Genomic DNA, 16,149 nt, shown 5'->3' on the forward strand with positions numbered 1-16,149 from the left:
TATATTGGTCCCCTTGTAGTTCAGGTGCAACCCGTCTCTCTTGTACAGGTCCCACCTGCCCCAGAAGATCCAAAAATCTGAAACCCTGCCCCCTACAGCAGTTCCTCAACTGCAGCATTGGTTGTCCCCGTCGGTGATTGTCAAGCATTGCCATTTCAGGCACAACTGAGGGTGTGGACAGATCTCAGGTCAGATAACCTAGTCCATACTTACAAAATTATGTATGTAGTGGATGGCACCCAAATGAATAATGGGAGGTTTGCTTACGTGGTATGTCTAATGTCATTGGCAAGGCTCCAGATTTCTGCTTTTGTAATGTAGGTTTGTTGTCTTTTGGTTGGCTTGTGCAGAAATATTTAAGATAATTTGAATTCTCTTCTTACTGCGATGGAATAAACGTGCAGGAAAACCTGTTGGTTAAGTTGAAAAAACACATAATGTAAGGAGTAAGGTTTAGACGGGTGATCCAATTCAACACAGTAATTTACTTGCTCAGTGATCCAGATTAATGTACTGTAAGTGGTTACTCAGCAACCTGTTTGGAGCCCTGCTTCACTCATAGATAGATAGATAGATAGATAGATAGATAGATACTTTATTCATCCCCAAGGGGAAATTCAACATTTTTCCAGTGTCCCATACACTTATTGTAGCAAAACTAATAACATACAGTATTTAACTCAGTATAAATATGATATGCATCTAAAATCACCCTCCCAAAAAGCACTAATAAATAGCTTTTAAAAAGTTCTTAAGTAGTTTACTAAAGTGCATTGAGTGGTAACTTAAGCTCAGTCCTAACCCCGGCACTTTAACATGTCTTGCCCCTGGTGGTTGAATTGTAGAGCCGAATGGCGTTGGGGAGTAATGATCTCTTCATCCTGTCTGAGGAGCATTGCATTGACAGCAACCTGCCGCTGAAGCTGCTTCTCTGTCTCTGGATGGTGCTGTGCAGAGAATGTTCAGGGTTTTCCGTGATTGACCGTAGCCTACTCAGCGTCCTCCGCTCTGCCACCAATGTCATACTCTCCAGTTCTGTGCCCACGACAAAGCCCGCCTTCCTTACCAGCTTATTAAGACGTGAGGCATCCCTCTTCTTAATGCTGCCTCCCCAGCACGCCACCACAAAGAAGAGGGCGCTCTCCACAACTGACCGATAGAACATCTTCAGCATCTCACTACAAACATTGAATGACGCTCATGGCAATCTATTGTCACTTTGCATTTTTATGCATCTGCAAATTGAAAGCTGCAGCAGAAGTGCAAGCCTGGTGAAAGTTCAAAGTAAAGTTATTATCAAACTACATATACCAACAAAAGATTCAATTTCTTGCAGGCATTCACAGTACCTACAAAATTATTCAAGTAGCTTAGAGCTAGAAATGGGTTTTACTGAGAATAAATCTAAAACTTAGCAATTATTTTTAGTGATTTTATTATTTTGTGCACATCTTTTGGTGAATGTTATCTTGTTTCACATTAATCTGTTTTCAATTTTAAAAAATGTTCAATGAGGCAAACTAGGAATGAAAGACTTTTGTTCTGCAGTCGTTCCATAACTGTTCAATACACATTTGATACTTGTTTGATCCTGAGGTGCCAGGCGTCTGCACCAGCAGTGTGTCGCAGGTTTTTGCCAATCAGTTTACAATTGACACTCATGCGCTACAGAGTTGTGCTTTGTTCATCCTTTGTGAACATTTGCAGTTTTATACTTTTTCGAAAATTAAGCCTTGGTTTTACATTCGGTTACCCATCACAGTGCAAAAGAAAAGCAGAAAGTGATAGTAAGCGTGAATTCAATGAAAGTGGGAATATGAGTTCTTATTTAAAGCAGGTCCGTCAGGAAAACCGTCGTGCATTGTTTGTGAAAACATTTTCTCACATAATAGAAGACATGATCTTAACAGACACTATAAAACACAACATCAGACTGAAATGGAAGGAAAACTGACGCTAGTGCTTGGGTCTGAGTTACAGAAAGAATATGTGATTAAGAAAAAGGAAGAAATCAAAAAAAGACAAAATATATTTGTTAAAAGTCTCATTAAGGTGAGTCATGTTTATCTTGTTTTTTATATTAAATCAATACATCATGTAAAATGGTTAATATGTCTATATTAACATATTCTTACAAGAATTGAATGGGGCTACCAGAGTTGTATGGCACATCTGAACTCGTGCATGAAAAAACTGACGCATGGAATGTAAAAGGTTGGCCACCCCTGGTTTAGACCCCCCTGAACAGCACTGGTTGTCCAATCCTTTCCTGCATATTGGTGCCCCTTGGGTTCCAGTGTAATCAGTTCCTTCTCTACAGGTTGCACCTGAGTTCAGAAGAAATCCCAATGATTCAGGAGTCTTAATGCCTGCTTCCTGCACCAGTTCCTCAGCCACACATTTATCTGTCAAATGATCCTCTTCTTACCCTCACTAGTGCGTGGCACAGGCAGCAATTCAGAGATTACTTCCACAGCTTTCTACCTAACTTCCTAGATTCTCTCTTTAGGACCCCTTTATGTCATTGGTGCCATTAACTACCAAGACTTCTGGCTGCTCGCCCTTCCCTTTCAGAATGCCACTTACTGGATCTGAACCGTCCCTGACTCTGGCAGCAGGGAGGTAACATTCCATCCGTGTGTCTCCATCACATCTACAGAATCTGGTTTTTCCTCCTCTAACTATGGAACCTCCAATCACTGTTGCAGTCTATTCACTTTGCTTCTGCTCAGAGCTACAGCGCCAGACTCAGAATCAGAGACTCAGTTGCTGCTGCTCCCCTGGTCGGTCAACCCCCCCCAACAGAATCTAAAAGGGGAAAAGCCACAGGGCTACTCTGTATTGGCTGCCCATTCCCTTTCTATTCTCTCCTGTTAGTTACCCAGTTGCCTGCCTCCTGCAGCCAGCCAAAGGGCGACTGCCTCCCTGTAGCTCCTATCTATCACTTCCTCAGTCTCCCGTATGAGTCGAAGGTCCATGCAGGTCCAGTCCTTTAACATGTTCTCTGAGAAGATGCAGCTTGGTACTTGGTGCACTTGTGGCCACCTGGGAAGATGTAGGTCTCCCAGTATTCCCCCATCTTACACAAAGAACACAACACCGCCCCCGGAGTCTTTCTCACAGCTCTAACTATGCCCTATCAGATGAAGAGTGAAGAAGAGAAAAATAAACTTATCGCCCCAATCCAGATCCCGCCCAAGTCTGATGACCCAAAGCCTCCCCACTCACACAATGGCTGCTCCGCTTGCTCCTGCTTTATTTTTATTGGCCTTAGCTAATGAATCCTCTTCACTGTTTGGCTGCAGTTCAAACTCTGAAGATTGCCACAAAGCGCTGCTTTTTAAAAATTTTCGATCACCGACCTTTGATAAGTCGCCTCTTCTTCTCACGCTTCTGTTGTCTGATTGGCCATGGTTCAATCTCACAGCTCTGGAAATCAATCCTCCAACTATTATTCCGCTTACAAGGATAAGTGCCTCCCTCCTGGCACTTATCCATATAAACGGAACAAGTGTTGCACCTGCCCTTACACTTCCTCCCTCACCACCAGTCAGGGCCCCAGACAGTCCTTCCAGGTGAGGCGACACTTCACCTGTGAGTCGGCTGGTGTGGTATACTGCGTCCGGTGCTCCCGGTGTGGCCTTTTATATATTGGTGAGACCCGACGCAGACTGGGAGACCATTTCGCTGAACATCTACACTTGGTCCGCCAGAGATAGCAGGATCTCCCAGTGGCCACACATTTTAATTCCACGTCCCATTCCCATTCTGATATGTCTATCCATGGCCTCCTCTACTGTCAAGATGAAGACACACTCAGGTTGGAGGAACAACACCTTATATACTGGCTGGGTAGCCTCCAACCCGATGGCATGAACGTTGACTTCTCTAACTTCCGTTAATGCCCATCGTCCCACTCTTACCCCATGTGGTGAACTACATATACCTGTCTGGACACGCCCCCTGCTGACTGCTCCTGTGGCTCCTCCCACAGACCCCTGTATAAAGGCGATCGAGGCCTGAGCCCGGCCTCTCTGTCTCCAGGATGTAGTATGGTGGTCACTCACTGCTTGTTCCTTCTTCCAGTAAATAAAAGCCGATATCTCGCCTTCACGTCTCAGAGTGAGTTATTGATGGTGCATCACCCCATCCCTGACATATTTAGTTGTTTGTTTTTTTCTCTCTCTCTGCCCATCACCCTGCTTGTTCTCCATCTCCCTCTGGTGCTCCCCCCTCCCCCTTTCTTTCTTCCGAGGCCTCCCGTCCCACGATCCTTCCCCTTCTCCAGCTCTGTATCACTTTCACCAATCACCTTTCCAGCTCTTAGCTTCATCCCACCCCTTTCGGTCTTCTCCTATCATTTCGCATTTCCTCCTCCCCCCACTACTTTCAAATCTCTTACTATCTTTCCTTTCAGTTAGTCCTGATGAAGGGTCTCGGCCCAAAACGTCAACAGTGCTTCTCCCTATAGATGCTGCCTGGCCTGCTGTGTTCTATCAGCATTTTGTGTGTGTTGCCCAGTTGCACTCAAACCTACTGTAATGGAGTATTTTAGAAGCTGCTCATGGCCAGAATTAACTCCTGCCTAAGCAAGGACCTGGACCTGCTGCAGTTTTCCTATCTCCACAATAGGTGTACAGTGGACAAAATCTCACTGGATCTCCACTTGGCTTTGGATCGCCTGAACGACGGGAATACGTATATCAGGCTGGTGTTTGCTGCTTACAGCTCAGTATTGAAGACTAGCATATTCTCAGTACTTATCAACAAGCTCCACAGCCTGAACTTCTGCACCTCTCTCTGCAGCTGGAATCTTGGCTTTCTCATTGAGAGACCACAGTCAGTGTGGAGAAGAAATAACATCTCCTCCTCTCTGACAATCAACACTGGCGCATCTCAAGGATGTGTGCTTAGCCCACTGCTCTACTCTCTCTACGTCTACGACTGTGTGGCTAGGCACAGCTCAAACTTCATATATAAACTTGCTGATGACTCAACCACTGCCGGCAGAATTTCAGATGGTGACAAGGATGTGTACGGGGGTGGAATGGATCAGCTGGTTGAGGGGTGTCACAACAACACCTTGCAAAGAATTGATTGAGGACTTCAGAAAAGGTAAGTCGAGGGAACACACACCAGTTCTCGTTGAGGGATCAGCAGTAGAAAGGGCGAGCAGATTCAAGTTCCTGGATGCCAAACATCCTTGAGGTTCTGCCCTGGCCAACGTGTGGATGCGATTTCACGCAAGGCACAACGGCGGCTATATTTCATTAGGAGTGTGAGGAGACTCGGGATGTCGGCACATTTCTACAGGTGTACTGTGGAGAGCATTCTACCTGGCTGCATCACCATCAGGTACGGAGGGGTCACTGCACAGGGTTGGAGAAAGCTGCAGACTCACCCAGCTCCACCATGGCCACTAGCCTCCCCAGCATCGACGACATCTTCAAAAAGCGATGCCTCAAAAAAGGCGGCATCCATCATTAGGGAGCCGCATCTCTCCAGAATTGCCCTCTTCTCATTGTTACCATCAACGAATAGATACGTGAGCCTGAAGACACAAATGCAACATTTTGGGAACAGCTTCTTCTCCGCTGCGATCAGATTTCTGAGTGAACAATGAACCTATGTACACACGCTTTTTTTTTCTGCTTTGTTTCTGCACTACTTATTTAATTTATACATACAGTACACACATACATTATATATACATACACACACACACGCACACACTTATTGTGATTTATAGTATTATGATGTATTGCAATGTACTGCTGCTGTGAAATAACAAATTCATGACATATACCAGCGATATTCAATGTGATTCTGATTCTGATTCTGAAGGGATGGTGAAAATCCATGGTGGTTTTTTTCTTGGAAGGGCTGGATTTTATCAGAAGCCATAGTCTAGGGTAACTGGTTTTGAAGGTAAAGCCACTGCCTGAAGCCATGCCCTGGAACAAGGGTCACTATTACCATGCTCCAAAAGACTAGTGGGGTTGCAGAAGACAACTCGCTTGTTCATTCTCTCCCTCTGTCCCTCTCCCTCTCCCTCTCTCTCCATTCATTGGCAGAGTATCAGTAGTGACTGGTAATTCAAATATATGACTAACAAGCTGATTGTTTAAGGAATGCAAAGTCTACATGTGTAATCTCTGTCGCAATAAACTGCAGTCTAATTGACATTAATTTCAAGGTTATTCCACACATATTTATTACTGCTGTAAAGTTTTGCAACAAAGGAGAATCAAATCACTGATGTATTTCATGTATTCAGGTTTGCTATTTTGTTTACTTATGAAATACCTTTGACACAGACCAACCTTGCTGTTGTAATTCAAATCCACAGGAAATTGACCAATGTCTTATTTCATCCCTGAACCATAAAACATGTGGTAAAGCAAAAGATCAAAAAGCGTATTTTAACTGTCTCAAAGTTTACTCTTAATAATTTTGTTGCATTTTCTCATCTCTCTTTCTTTGAGTGGACTTTTACCACTGCATTTACTGACAATGAAAGAAACAGGTACCAGTGAAATTCTGTTTTTTATTTCCATTTACTTCAGGCAAAGCAACCTTGTGATTGAATCTACAATATCTGCAATATACCCAGCATTTATTTTATACATTTTTTTGTCATTCTGGCCTTTCTTGCCTGCTTCACCGAAACTTGGGAAGCCTCTTAGCAGCAAAATCGTTCTGAAAGTAAAGGTGGCCTTTAGAATTGTAAGTTTTATTCTGTGTCACCTCTGAGGTTTCTCTTTCATTTTCCCATATGATATTTGGATTTGGGTTGGCTAATATTCTTGCCCTCTTTTTAACCCGATATACAACGTGTAGTTGTCACTGACAAGACCAGTGTCATATTTCTTATTCATGGTTACCACTGGAAGGAGGTGAGTAGTTTTGAGGCACTGCAGACTAACTGGGGAATCTAAAGTGCTGATGAATAAGGAGGTTGAATACATAGTCTAGCAACACAATGGAGTTGGACACAGAGTCTATAGAAGTGAGGCAAAGTGGCATCAACTTCATGGACCCTGAAGGAGGTGTTTGCTACTCTGAGGCAAATCAGGGTGGATTAATCCCCAGGGCCTGACAAAATGCTCCCTCAGACCCTATGGGAGGTGCAGAGATTGCCAGCGTCCTAGGAGAGGTACCAGAGGATTGCAGGATAGCCAGTGTTTTTTCACTGTTTAAAAAAGGTTCTGAACATAGACCAGGGAATATAAGCTGGTGAGTCTGACACCAGTTGTGGGAAAGTTATATTCTAAGGGACCAGATATATAAATATTTGGATAGATGTGGACTGATTAAGGATAGGCTTTGTACCTGGTAGGTCATGTCTAACCAATCCTATGGAGATTTTCGAGGAAGTTACCAGGAAAGTGGATGAAGGCAAGGCAGTGGATGTTGTCCATGTGAACTGTAGCAAGGCCTTTGACAAGATCCCGCACGGGAGGCTGGCCAAGGAGTTTCAGTCACTCAGCATACGTGATGAGGTAGTAAATTGGATTAGGCAACACACACAAAATGCTGTGTGTGTTGTTGTTTGAATTTCCAGCATCTGCAGATTTCCTCGTGTTTGCTCTTTAAATTGGATTAGACATTGGCTTTGCGGGAGCAGCCAGAGAGTGGTAGTAGACGGTTGCCTCTCTGACTGGAGGCCTTTTACTGGAGGAGTGCCACAGGATTGGTGTTGGGTCCTTTGTTGTTTGTCATCTATATCAATGATCTGGATGATAATGTGGTTAACTGGATTGGGTGACACCAAGTTTAAGGGAGTGGGGGACAGTGAGGAAGGCTATCATGGCTTGCAAAGGGATCTGTATCAGCTGGAAAAATGGGCTGAAAAATGGCAGACAGAATTTAATGCAGACAAGTGTGAGGTTTTTCACTTTGGTAGGACCAACCAGGGTAGGTCTTACATGGTGAACAGAAGGGCACTGAGGAGTGTGGTAGAATAACGGGATCTGGGAGTACAGGCTCATAATTCATTGAAAGTGATGTCACGGGTAGATAGGGCCATAAAGAAATCTTTTGGCCCATTGGCCTTCATAAATCAATGTATTGAGTAGAAGAGATGGGGCGTTATGTTGAAGTTATATAAGTCGTTGGTGAGGCCTAATTTGGAATATTGTGTTCAGTCTTGGTCACCTACCTATAGGAAAGATGTAAACAAGGTTGAAAGAATATGGAGAAAATTTACAAGGATGTCGCCAAGCAGGTCTGGAGGACCTGAGTTATAAGGAAAGATTGAATAGGTTAGATCTAGATTCTTCAGAATGTAGAAGACTGAGAGGAGATTTGATAGAGGTATACAAAATTATAAGGGGTATAGATAGGGTAAATGCAAACAGGCTTTTTCCACGGAGTTTGGGTGGGACTACAGCCAGACGTCATGGATTAAGAGTGAAAGGGATCTCATCACAACCTCTTGAATATTGAAAGTTCTGGATAAAATGGATGTGGAAAGGATAATTTCCTATAGAAGCATAGAAAAAAGGTGCAGGAGTAGGCCATTCAGCCCTTCAAGCCTGCCCCACCATTCAGCATGATCATGGCTGATTATCCAACTCAAAACCTTGTACCTGCTTTTTCTCCATACCCCCGATCCCTTTAACCATAAGGGCCATATCTAACTTGAGACGCTTCACAAACGTCCCCAACTTCCTTCTGAGGAAAATGGAAATTAAATAGAAAGCGTCCCATTTGTTTTGGGGGTTGTTCAGCTCTGAAGGGGAGTTCGAACGGGAGCGGGAGACAATGCAACGGCGGTAAAACCCCCTCGGCTGCACCGCCACCGCTATTGGGTGTAACCCGCGATTGATATCGATACGTAACAATGGCAATAGCATAGTTCCGAATTCCTCTTGTGTCTTAGGGGCCGGGAGGGTGTCACTGATTTTTCGTTCAGACTTTTTATCGTCTCTCCGCGAGCTGAGTAGCGCGTGTGTGACATTTGGCACATGACACGAGACGACAGATCCTGGTCTGGGGAGCCCACGAGTGATGTCAGTCACGTGGGGCGCCAGGGTGATGTCACGTGTGTTGGAGCACTTGTATTTGAAACAACGTAATTGACGTTCCATGCGATTTTAGTGGAACCAAAATTTAATCGTGTGTATCTTCACTGAATCCAGTGGCGTGTGATGTAATGTCCCCTTCTATGTGCACGGCTGTTGTTGATGACACGTGCAGCGTGGAGTTTACTCGAGTGGTGTAATAAAACCACAAATGTTTTTGTGTTGGAATTTCTCGGGTAGATCTGATTTGGGGTGGATTCTGTCAAAGCACTTTCTTGTTGCTTTGCAGTTTGATAAACAATGATTTCAATAATGCAGAACAAAATTGAACCGGGGTGAACAGATTACCTCTGGTCGCTGGAGTCTGTGTCTCCTGGTGAACTACATACACTGACATAGGTACTACCGTAAGTTCTCCTTACTCTAAAAGTAAGTACATCATTCAGGCATTCTGTTTAATCAAAGTTCGTACATGCAGTTGGTTGTTTTTGTCGTGGAAGTCGAGGTTTTCTCAGTGAAAGAGGTAGAGGATCTCTGCATTGATCCTCCGGCCTCTGACCACAAGTGGTAATATAAGGAGTTCCGATAGCTGGTGGCGATGTGGAGACTTCAGACAGCTGGTGACGATATTCAGAACTCCCCGGGTTGGTGGCGATGTAGGACACTCCCAGCACTGACTGGATATTCGGAACTCCTATCGCTGCTGGCGATTTTGGCAACGTAGGAGAGAAAGGCCGCTGTTGGCGACGCGGGATCCTTCAAGCATTTGTTGGTTGAAACACCGACCACTGTAGTTCAGATGAGATCGGTTTACGCGCGGGCTCAGTGCTGACCTGGGTTCTCCCGTTCGGATGGCGGCAAGGAAAGGTCTGATTTCGGTTTTGTTGTAATCTGGGACCATGATCTACCGGAAGGTGGGAGGTTTTGAGTAGCCTGGCTTTTGTTTTGCCCCCGAGACCGGGCTGCGGGATTAGTTGCACACACAAAGTGCAGGAAGAACTCAGTGGCTCAGACCGAACCTCTGGAAATTTCGGACCGACACCTTCAGCAGCACTGTAGAGAAACACAGCTAATGTAAAAAGATGGGGCGGTGTGAGAGAAACACTTGGAGTGGGAGGAATGCAGTAAAGTGCTGGGAAGTTGGTGAAATAGACAGAATGCCATGGAAGAATGAACAAGGGTGAATGATCAACTGAGGGAGGTGATAGGCGCACAAGGAGAAAAGTAGTGGGGTTATCTAGGACCAAAGGGCAGAGCCTCAGAATTGGGGGATATCCATTTAGAACACAGATGTGGAAAAATTTCTTTAGCCAGAGGCTGATGAATCTCTGAAATTCATTGACACAGACAGATGTGCAGGCCAAGTCACCAGATATTTAATACAGAAGTTGATAGGTTCTTGATTAATGTCAAAGGTTACAGGGAAGAAGGCAGGAGAATGGGGTTGAGATGGAATATATGTCAGTCATGACGGAATGGCACAGCAGACTTGATGGGCCAAATGGCCTTATTCTGCTTCTATGTCTTATGATAAAACACGAATGAGAGGATAATATCTAAGTGAATGGAACCTCTGTGTCTCTTTGTCCTGAGAATGATAAGGGTCTCCACTTTAACAAAAAAAGGACAATTGGTTTGCAATCAACTATTTCTTGCATAATGGCGAGATTCTCACCAGCTGCCTGTTCACTCAATTTTGCAACATTAAATCAGTTGTTTGACATATAATAATTAGTTAGGTAATATAAACTGGAGGAACTTCTAGAACAACACTAAATTGGCAGAATGCAGCAAAAGGAATGCCAGATTTTCTGAAAGAATACCACAGGAGACTTTGAACGTTCAAAGAATAAGATTACACAGACAGTCTTTGGTTAAACAGGTGGCCTTTTCATATTTAACACACATAATGCTGGCCAAGCAGCGAGTAAATAGCATCATCACTGTTATCATTAAGCTGCTGTCTCACTGGCGGCTTCACAGTTTCTTCATTTTCAGGCCTGGCTGATATCACTGATAATGGAACCTTCTTTTCTGCAATAAACCAAAGAGGAAAATCCTCAGAGGAGCTTAGAAGCTAAAGCAGCTAAAGAGCTGCAGCATAAAAGTAATGCCAGCTACAGAAAGATCAATTCATTTTAAAGCAAATTCATCTGTGTGTCATGATTGCTGGAGTTGTACTAGCAGAGAAAAAAACTCGTAACAACCAGACATCTGAATCATTAAAATTAAAAGCTGTAAGTCTTCATTAGCACTTGTAATGGGAAAAGTTGTGTTTTAAGATTCAAGATTGTTTATCGCCATTCTTCAATACATGAGTGTGACGGAGAATAAAATGATAGTTACTCTGGAGCCTATGCAACATACAAATACTATAAGCACAATAATATAAACATGACAGCAGTCCTATAAAACACAATGCACAAATTACTGTTGAGTGCATACAGTATCTTTCCTATCATATCTCTGACATGAATTCTCACTGGAATTCCAGATACAAGCAGAACTCTTTTAAAGAAGTGGGGGATACGAAAGCTGGAGAATGAGGTGGAGGGGCTTGCACTGATTCCAACCTGTGGCACTCAGCAACAGGTGTAGGCAGGACAGTGGAGTGGAGGTCAAGTGCTCCACAGCTTCGGAAGGGGTAAGCTGAGACGCTGGAGGGTGTTATAGGATGGCTGCGGAGCAATTCTTTGAGGAGGTTTAAGAGCAGGAGGGGCAGCCCTGTGATCCATTTGGTAAGGTTGGAACTGGTTGCTACGGAGCTGGACGACCAAAGCTGATTTTGTCACTAAGTACACCATCACAGAGTAAAGTCTGTTCATAAAGTGCTCTTCGTACTCTGAGGATTTCCTAAAGCACTTTGAAGTTAATTGTGTTTTTTTGAAATGTTATAATACATAAGCAGGTGGCAGCCAATTTGTGCACAACAATATTTTGCATACAGCAGTGTGATATTTACAAGGATTAAATGTTGGTCTGGACACGGGACAAATTTACTGTTCCTCTTTGAAATGGCATGAGAGCATTTGTGCTCATGTGAGAAAGCAGAACTAGTTTCATATAACAATTCATCACAGAGAGGAAAACCAGAAGTTCTTTATGCATCACATGCCATTTCTACCAGAGTAATAGAAGGTATCAGTGGCTGGGCTGTTTCAAAATCCCAGGACAAAAATCTGATTGGAAGGGTTCAGTCAACAGGCTGTGGGGCAGCTTGAAGCTGAAGGTATGTGTTCAAGTAAACTGAAGAAGGAGAATCAATGGCAAGGACAAAAGGTACGGAATGTCTTTCTTATCAGAGTTAGAATTCAGGACTGATTTGGAGCATACAGCGTGTTTGTCAACAATCCCAGTAAATTGATTTTAAAGGGTTACAGTTCTGTACATGAAATACTTGGGTACTCGTTCATAACATAAACTTGACTGTGTGACTTGGAACAAGATAATTCTCCGACTATGTTTGCCACAAGCTTCTTTTAGAATTTACAATAAAGTAACATCGTAATTTAGAAAACATGAAACACTTACTTGAAACTGAATACAGGTATATACAAATTACTGCAACTATCAGCACAAGTAGACTGCATAATGTCAATATTCTCCAATAATTTTTATGTTTTACAGGACCTGGTGAGATAATTCAGGAAAAACTTTTGAAGTTGCATTGCACAATTTCATAACTTTAAGGTTAGTTTCTCTTCACACTCATCATTATCTAAGTTGAATTACAGGGTCTCGTTGTAGTCTGAGCAGTCACAAAAGTGATATGATTAGCTTTCTGAATGTGACTCTTTTCAATAAAAGCTTTATTTTCATGGATTTTACTCTCCTTTTTCAATGCAGTTTCTATCACTTAATCTGTACAAAGGGACTGTGGCATTGTCCATTTTGTCACCAATTTTGAGTAAAAGATTAAAAACCACACTCAAGGTGAAATTCACGCTTTGAATAAAAGCCTGGGACTGGGAAAACCTTTGAGACTGGGAAACTACTAACACCCTCTTTAACTATCTGTCACTATTTGATTTACATTTTCACAAGATGCTGTGCTTCTAAGGCTGACAATCAAACATGGAATTTAAAGTATCCAAATGATACACAGCTTTACTGATTATTTTCCTTATTTACTGGCCAATTCTGTCATGACAATTCCTTCCAATAGAATTGTGTGCTGTCTCATCCAGTCCTAATACAGCCTGTGTTAAAAGGCTAGAGATGCGAGACTTCAGAACAAAATCTTGGCTGATTTCCTGTACTGAAAAAGCTCTGAAGGTATTTGCCTTTCAGACAGGACTTAAAACTCAAGTGGATTAAAGCACACTTTAAGAGGAGGGGAGCAAAGAGGTGCAGGGACATGTCTGAAGGACTGCCTAAAAAGGGGAGAAGAATGAACAGGAAACTATGGGTGTTATGTGGACTGTTCTGAACGGTGGTGCCTTTCAAGGTTTCAAGTTTACTAGAGCAAAGTAAGTGGATTGGCTCTGGTCACTTTGTAGTTTCTTAAGTTCTTGGTAAATTGACTAATTATTTATGTGACTAAATTAATTAAACCTTTGTGAGGGATAATACATTATTTATCATCATCATTGTTATGTGACGTGTCATTTGACTTGACCGATCATGATTTTTCCATGACCATGATTGTTCTACAGAAGTGGCTTGTCATTGTCTTCTGGGCAGTGTCTTTACACGATGGGTGACCCCAGCCATTATCAATGCTCTTCAGTGATTGTCTGCTTGGTGTCAGTAGTTGCATAACCAGGACTTGTGATATGATATTAAACTACTTAATTGTTACAAATCATATCTATCTGTGAGACATGACACAGTCCAGTAATGTGCAGTGTTCCCTATTCGAAAATCTAAGTCTCAGATCACAGGGAGAACGGGCCTGACTGTAAACTGAGTATTATGGTTAGCCTGAGCAGTCCTAACTTGAAAAGTTCAACTTTGCTATATGAGAGTCTGCCAAACTAAGCACAGACCTGTGCATTAATTGTGAGACATTTTGCTTAAATCCTTGTTTGGGAAAAATAAATCATTGGAATATTCATTCAAAGCTTTGCAACCTGGCATGATTCAAACACCTGTATAACAAAGCACCCAGCAATCTTACCTGGGCTGCTGTCACGGCTGTGTTTAATGATTGGTGCGGAGAGTGTCGAGTGGTTCACCTGACAGGAATAATTCCCACCGTCACTCCAGTCAGGTACAGACAGATTCAGGAAGCTTGCCCTGGAGAACGAGCCGTCACTATTAGAATAGAGGGGCCCATCCTCTGTCCCGTTGGTGATCAACTGTCCATCCCTAAACCAGGACACTTGAATGTTGTCCGGGTAGAACTCCACCGCTGTGCAGTTGAGCTGTACGCTAGCGTTAGGGGCAGGTGGAGCCTTGGTTGTTAACTGAACTGTTGGGCGTGCTGAAAAGCAATTGTGATATAATATCAGACCTTGTAAACCATGCAGATTCTTTCTAATCATTCTCTGCCTATCCAAATGTGTCGCACCCTGTCCCTCAGAATTCCCTCTAAATACACTTGGCACTACTGACATCGTGTTGACTTGCCTGTAGTTTTCCAAATTGTCCTTGCTTCCCTTCTTAAAGCCACCTTCCAGTCTTTGGGGACTTCACCCATGACTAACGATAAACCAGTTAAGGACTCCACAATTTCCTATCTAGCTTCCCATAAAGTCCAAAAGTGCACTTGGTCGGACCTTGGGAATTCATCCAGCTTAATGTGCTGGAAGGCTGTAAATATTTCCTTCCTGGTAATATGAAGGTCCTGATACAGGATTTCAATCCCAAACGCGAACAGTTTTTTGCTCTCCCTGATGCTGCTCAACCTGCTGCGTTCCTCCAGCCATTTGTTCATTGCTGCAGACTCCAGCATCTGCAGTCTCTTGTGTCTCCAAAATAGCTCTACATGTTTCCCTCATCTGGTGAGCAATCTGCGCAGTAAACACCAAGGGGAAATATTCATTAAATATTTCCCATCTCCCGTGGCTCAAGACATAGATTCAAGACTACGGGGACCTATTCTTCCCCATAGCCCTTCGTTTACTCTTCATATAGCTATAAAATTGCCTGGGAATTTTCTTAACTTACACTGCCAGATCCATCACAAATCCCTCCTTTGCCCTTCTGATTTCTCTCTTGTGAATATTCTTAACAACTATAAAATCTTCAAGAGTTTAGGCAGCTTCTGGAAAGAAAATCAGCTTGAAACACTGACTTTATCACTTTCTCCACAGACGCTGCCCTTCTTGCTGAGCGTTTGCATGAGAGATAACTACAAGGTACTTTTGTATTCTTGATGTACAACTCACCCTCCACTTTCAGCCACGTGCCTTCTCCTTTTGCTGTCAGTGTAGGGGGAGGGATTTCAATAGAAAATTCACAAAAATAAATGTCATTGTCACTTAGATTAACGTTATAGATCAGTAAAGATGCAGAGTTTGCTGAGACATCCAGTGTAACTTGAAAATGACTTGCACATAATGGAACAGAAGCAGAATTAAATTTATTTTTCATTTGCTGACACAATGGCTGTACACTGGAGTTTCTTATCCACTTAATCCTCATCTGCTCTTCATCTCCACCACTGTACAAACAGTTTATTCGTGCTGTTTCTCCTTTCAAGATTTGGATTTCTGGTGGTGTCTGGAAGACCTTTGGGTTTGTTTTTGCTGAAGAAAAGACAAATGATTAATATAATAAAACCTCCATTTGGTAGTAAATATTACGTGCTGAATGTAAAACTCCATTTCAGTGGAAATTAAAAAGATGTACAACTAATTTAGTTTCTACAAACACCGACATAAATATTTTCATTAGTAACTTGGAGATGCCATCATTCTCATGCAGGAGATGTTGAAGATCCCATACCACTTATTTTGGAAAAAGAACAGAAATTTATTCTCGATTTCCTGGATGATATTTATTCCTCAGTCAAACTGCTAAAGAAGACCTGGTCTTTTTGTCACTTGTGGGGAATTACTGTGTAAAAATCTGCTGCTGTGTTTTCTCCATTGTAATGGATTAACTTCAAAAGCATGAACTTAATTGCATCTAAATCACTTTAGGAAATCCTGTGGTTGGCTGAATTGCTTTCACACGG

The 16,149-nt window shown here is 42.8% G+C and overlaps 1 protein-coding gene across 1 annotated transcript; it reads right to left on the bottom strand.

Annotated features, from left to right (window-relative positions):
- Positions 1 to 10,784: 10,784 nt before the first annotated feature.
- Positions 10,785 to 15,734, bottom strand: LOC132392174 (tyrosine-protein phosphatase non-receptor type substrate 1-like; the record flags this gene model as incomplete). Its single annotated transcript, XM_059966020.1, has 4 exons — positions 10,785 to 11,060; positions 12,558 to 12,656; positions 14,146 to 14,451; positions 15,359 to 15,734. Coding segments are annotated over 4 exons (918 nt in total), but the record flags the coding sequence as incomplete, so codon positions are not given.
- Positions 15,735 to 16,149: the final 415 nt, after the last annotated feature.

Source organism: Hypanus sabinus, chromosome 4 (assembly GCF_030144855.1).
Source record: "Hypanus sabinus isolate sHypSab1 chromosome 4, sHypSab1.hap1, whole genome shotgun sequence".
Classification (NCBI taxonomy): Eukaryota; Metazoa; Chordata; class Chondrichthyes; order Myliobatiformes; family Dasyatidae; genus Hypanus; species Hypanus sabinus.